This window comes from Sitophilus oryzae, unplaced genomic scaffold, assembly GCF_002938485.1.
Source record: "Sitophilus oryzae breed Bouriz unplaced genomic scaffold, Soryzae_2.0 scaffold_1517_pilon_pilon, whole genome shotgun sequence".
NCBI classification, from domain to species: Eukaryota; Metazoa; Arthropoda; class Insecta; order Coleoptera; family Curculionidae; genus Sitophilus; species Sitophilus oryzae.
In genome coordinates, this window is record NW_022146189.1 from 481,607 (window position 1) to 487,606 (window position 6,000).

The window sequence follows — 6,000 nt, forward strand, 5'->3', positions numbered from 1 at the left end:
CCAAAAAGCTATATAAACCGTATGCGATAAATATTTAAAACAAACAAAAATATTTATACTCCAAACTTATTAAAATAAAGCGAACCATTGTCAACAAAACTTTTTTTCAAGACCTAAACTAACAGTAAGTAAACTTAAAATTACATAAAAGACACAGATTAACAATTCTTTAAAACATTGTGGCGATAAACGAATATTTTTTAGATTTTGAAGTTAGTATGCAACAAAGTTTTCAGTACGTGAGAGAAAAGAGGACAATCAGATCAAAAAGAGGACTGTTTCTGGAATAGAGGCCGGTTGGGAACCCTATTTTAACCCCCTGTAGCTACGAATCAAAGCAGAATTGGATTGGTTGATATAAAAAATAAATCTTATTTTTACGTGAGGAACTTCCCCACGAGAGATGGAACATGTTTTTTGAAACACCCTGTATATGTTTGTTCAATTTCAAAATAGGCAAAAAAACAAGCTAGATAAATTAAAGGAATTCCTGATAAATTTAAATTATATTCGGAATGTTTACATTAAAAAAAAACTGGAGAACGCCGACTGAGATACCTGGAGATAACGCAACGGCAGCGGCGGCGGCGGAGCCTTCTGCCAGTGTTTTTTTTTGAGTCTTTAATTATTTTATTCAAAAATATATTTTGTATGTGGTTTGTATATCTATAAAATTTTTAAATAGAGTAACAGCGCTTTCAGATGGAGCGGACCGTACGCGCAGAGCGTCCGCACGGATATTTTTTCAAGATAGCTCATCCGGACGGAGCATACGCGACCCATGTGAAATTGTTCAATAAGCTCATGGTACTTGCTCGAAGTCGCGGACGGCCCTCGCGGACGCTCCGTTCCATCTGAAAGCGCTGTAAGATAAGACCTAATTCGACTTAGACTCAAAGATTCGAAGACTCAAATTTCTGGATTTTTCTATATCGGATCGTTCCTTTCTTTGTCGATTCCCTTTATTTATGAGAGTACCCTATGGAACTTTTGATAGCATGGCCACCTTTTTCAACAAACTCGCATAATTCGTTTGCATAATTTACGTTTGAGCCGTTAATAACTCGACGAAAAGTTCATTACGTTTATTCATTTTTCATAAAATTTTCATGTTTTTATAAGAGAAATCACTAATAAATCTTTGTATATGAGATTGGCTAACTTACCTATACTATTTTAGAGAAGACAAAATTGCATCTTTCTAGTTAGGATGCATTATTAATATTATTACAAATAAAGGAAAGAATATTTATATTTTAAAAATGGGATGTGGAATCCGAGCCCCTTGAGACTCGAGGCACTTGTTCCGCGGAGCCGCGGTGTATACGCCACTGGTTGAATAGACGCTCCAATCCTTTTGATGGTTCGCCAAAGGCTCCGGAAAAAACGGAGACAACGCCGTCCGGCTGGGCATAGGCTCGGCTCGAAGCTCAGACCCCGTCCAAATATGACGAGTCAACCTCAAATCCGCTTGAGGTTGACTCGTCTCGGGTGTCTCTCGCACTCGTCTCGACATATTTATACGCAGCTTTAGTACGCCTTTTGGAAAGAATTTGCTATAGCCTCGTTTCATACTCGTTTCGGGTTTGTCTCGTACTTGCCTCGGCATATTTATACGCGGCTTTATATTTTCGTTTCCATAACGATTTTGCTATTTTACTTATATTTTTATTAAGTTTAGATTAAATTTGTCAAAAAAGTATCAAAACGTCCGTTATCGATGCGTTATCGTACGAACGGGTCCGTTGACGGGCTGAAGTAAAATATTTACGGATAAAAAGTGGCGCGAAAACGCTATGACCAATCAGAGCACCGTCGGACCATCGTATCAACGTATAACGCATGCACGAAAATCAAGCTTTAGTCATAGCGATTTTTACCAAGAGACCTTTTTCACGTAAAAAAAATGGAAGTTTTTTTGCGATAATATGGTACACTCAACTGTATAAAGCTAGAATTATATAAATTTATAGTTATAGAATATAATACTAATCTATAACTCTATTTATATTATTTAATCTTATATTAGATCCAAGGATGGTAAGATTATAACTGTTCTAGTGAGACTTTAGTATTTCACATTATTTAAAACTTATAGGTATCGATAAGTGTCTAACAAACTTTCTTAGAACTATGAATGAAACTCAAGAACTTGTTTTTATATAAAAAATATAAAATTTAAAAATATATAAGTTAAATGGACAACTAACTGGCCAACTGATGGCTAATCTGTTGAAGAAGGTTATTATTATCATTTTTTATCAATTCGATTCATAATAAATATATGTATTACCAAGAAAACATATTTTAGAAATAGAACGCTTAATATCAAAATTCTTTCAATTTTAAATGAATTTTATAAAATATGAAATGAAGATGTCCATTTAAAATATACAGGGTGGTCCGAACTGTGTTCCGGAAACTTCGGCAGTATATTCTGCAGATAAAAATAAGTAAAAAAGTTCGTATAAATGTATGTCCTAAAATGCTTAGTTTCGGAGATACAGGGTGTAGAAGTTTAATTTTTACTTCAATTTTTTCCAAATAATTTCTGAATTAACGTCAATATTTGGATCAAAATTGGTCTAGGAGTTTTTTAACTTGAGAAATTTGATTTTGATGTCAATATGACTTCTACTAGTAGAGGGCGCCACCTACATGTGTTTTAACTGGTTTAAAGCGTAATAACTTTTTGTCCGTACCTGTATAAAACTAACAAGCGAAAAAATATACGTCCCTGTGACTTTTTAGGTAAAAAATATCTCTTTGTAAAAATCGCTACGAGCAACCGTTCTTAAGATATTTAGAATGGAAGTCAATACATGGCATTATTGACGAAAAATAAACACGTTGAGTAGATAGTTATTTCACTGAAATAATAAATTTGGAAAAATTTTATTTTTTTAAATTAATCATACATTTTTCTGCAAAAAATGATAATAAAACAGTTTCTGTTGAACTTTTAGCACAAAAACATTTCAAATTTATGATTTCAGTCTAATAACTATTTAGTCAACATGTTAATTTATGTCAATGATGACAGGTACTGATAATTTCGATTCCAAATATCTCGAAAACCATTACTTATAGCGATTTTTACCAAGAGACCTTTTTTTACGTAAAAAACGTCGTAAATGTATATTTTTTTACTCAGTAGTTTTATACAGATACGGACGAAAAGTTATCACTCTTCAAACCAGTTAAAAAATATATAGGTGGCGCCCTCTACTAGTAGTAGTCATATTGATATCAAAATCAAATTTCTCATGTCAAAGAACTCCCAGATATCAACTTTCATCCAAATATTGACGTTACTTCAAAAATTATTTGGAAAAAATCGAAATAATAATGAAACTTCTACACCCTGTATCTCCGAAACTAAGCGTTTTAGGACATTCATTTATACGAACTTTTTTACTTATTTTTATCTGCAGAATATGCTGCCGAAGTTTCCGGAATACAGTTCGGACCACCCTGTATAACATTCAGTTTTTAATTAAATTCTAGTTGCTTAACTCAATGAATGTGAAAAATACAATAAAAGTAATATTAACTCAAAAAACATATTATAAGGCATTATACGGGGTCCAGGGGGAACACATGATAAGCGCTTATTAATTTCTTAATTATAGGGTTTTACAATATTATTTATAGTATTTATTTGTAGGTCTAACTGGTCCCTACAAAATGTATAAGATTTGCAGGGCCATGCCTAGTAAAAATATACATACACGGAAAGAACTTGATAACCACCAACCGCAGCCGTTCAGGGCTCGCCTGTAAAATTATTAAAATGGCGCTTATCATGTTTTCCCCTGGACCCTTCAAATGAAATGAAAATTATCATGAACTATTACGATATGTCAAATTTAATAATTACTTACCCTAGGCCCTTTATCAGTATATGTTGTCTGAAAAAGAAATACCGAAGTTAAATACTAATTTTTATCAATTTCACTGTTGTGTGATATTTTTAATAAAGAAATATTAAATTAAAAAAAAAATAAATGTTAAGAGCAATAATAAATAATATTCTTTAGCACAGTAGTCAAATAAAATATTTATATCTAGTGAAATTAATATTAAAAAAATATATACACATTTAGAAAGGGTTGTACATACCATAGTCACATGTTACTTTATCTAAGCTTCACTGAGAAGGTGTTATTTTCCGGCTGAGCTTTTATAATGTCACCGCAAAAGATGTTAAACTGCTTTATTATTCATATGAATATAATTATGTTAAAATCAGTATTAATCGAGTAATTTTGCATAACATATTTTTTCAACGCAGAACTGTTTACGAACTGACCACTAATCATCTTAAATTAAAACAAAGAAATTTAACGTATAATAATATTTAATCTACGACAATGTCTCATTATGACACATTTAACATTGTCATTTGGATGTCATTATGGCTTTCATGCAAATTTTGAAATAAGAAACAAGCAAAAAAAGGTACCTAAATACGTTTATTTATTGTAAACATTAATTATAATATCAGTACAATTGGTTAAATTAATTCCAGACGATGACAGGTGAGTTGAATTTTTAGAAAGTAAATTTGTGCAAAAAGAGTGCTTGAACTTGTTGAAGACCGATCATTGCCAGAAATGTTACCTAAAATATTACATGACACTTTTTTCTTATTTTCTTTGGAATTTTTCTATATAGCTCTATGCCACTGTGTTAGAGCGTCAACCACCATGTCTTTTAACTTTTAACAGTTAATAAATCTACTCCTGAATCTGCAAGCAAAGACGCAGACGATCTACGGAAACAATGTCCAGTGTATTGTTGTGGATTTGGAAGACTTAGGAACAATGCTATTTTATACGGCCTATTTTCCCTAAAGTATTAGTGCCAACGGATTGCTTAATACATTTTCCATTTCTGTACCCCACAAAAAATCGAGTATGCTCTGTGTTGCTTGGCCGCATAGCTATATATCTTCGAACCATTTCCACCATATTTATTCCTTCAACATTCCCTGTCGTTATAAAAAAATCTAGTGATATCTTTGTTTTCGTAAATGGAATAATGACATGAATGCATTGTCCTTCATCTTTAACATTTTGCAGCTGCAGATTTGTCAACTCGATACGCCGGCAGGCTCCCGCAAGTCCCACTATCAATGAAACTTTTGTCAGGAAATAAGTTTTATCATCGGCTTCCAACAAAAAACGAGTTATGTCTTCTTTTCTTAAAATTCTCGATTTTTTTTACCGAAATCCTTGCGATTTTCTTTTTAGAAATGCAATTAAATGGACGTACTTACTAATATCTGTATTTTTCTTCACTGATATAACTGAACGTAGCATAGAATAATATACCCAAAGTGATGAAGCCTTCCTGTGTTTTAAAAGATGTTCAAAATATGCTAGGAGAACCTTTTCGTTACTACTATTCTTGATTCCTTTCCCTTTACACCTTCAAGTTTTACATAGGCTTGCTCGTACGTTTGTTTGGATTTTTCGGGAAGTAGGGAATCGACAACGTTTTGCGCAATGCCTTCAATATCCGAAGGGACACTTTCAGAATCAGAATCACCCATATTAATATTATTTTTTGCTTTTTGCTAAAACTGAACGTTTAACACAAAATTGAACATCAATAATTGAGTTGTCAAAGTCAAAATGGAAACAATTAACAAGCATGGTTACCACGGCGTCGACTTAATATAGGTCGCAGTGTTTCCGGCAGAGAACGGCCCCTTGCATAGGCCCCTTGTTATGGAAAAAATATGGGCACCTGATAATTTTGAATTTTAATTTTTAGGAGGATATCTCTGATATTTTAAATGAAATCAAATCTCTTTGGATCGTCCCTCGTGTCACGTCGTAGATTAAATTTTGAATGATACACGTTCGATACGAACTTTTTAATGAAACTTGTGTAACTAAGCCACTCGGCTAACGCCTCGTAGCTTAACGTTACACGCGTTTCATTATGATGTTCGTATCGAACTTGTATCATTAATAACTGTATACCATTATA

At 32.8% G+C, this 6,000-nt stretch overlaps 1 protein-coding gene across 1 annotated transcript in view; it reads right to left on the reverse strand.

Annotated features, from left to right (window-relative positions):
* LOC115878543 (4-hydroxyphenylpyruvate dioxygenase) overlaps positions 1 to 4,203 on the reverse strand; it is a 50,649-nt gene extending 46,446 nt beyond the window's left edge. The window contains exons 1-2 of the mRNA XM_030895068.1: positions 4,123 to 4,203; positions 3,885 to 3,911 (exon numbers count right to left, since the gene is read on the reverse strand). Of these exons, the coding sequence (XP_030750928.1) occupies positions 3,885 to 3,911; positions 4,123 to 4,125 (30 nt within the window). The 5' untranslated portion in view covers positions 4,126 to 4,203. The remainder of the gene's footprint in view (positions 1 to 3,884; positions 3,912 to 4,122) is intronic.
* Between the last annotated feature and the right edge of the window lie 1,797 nt (positions 4,204 to 6,000).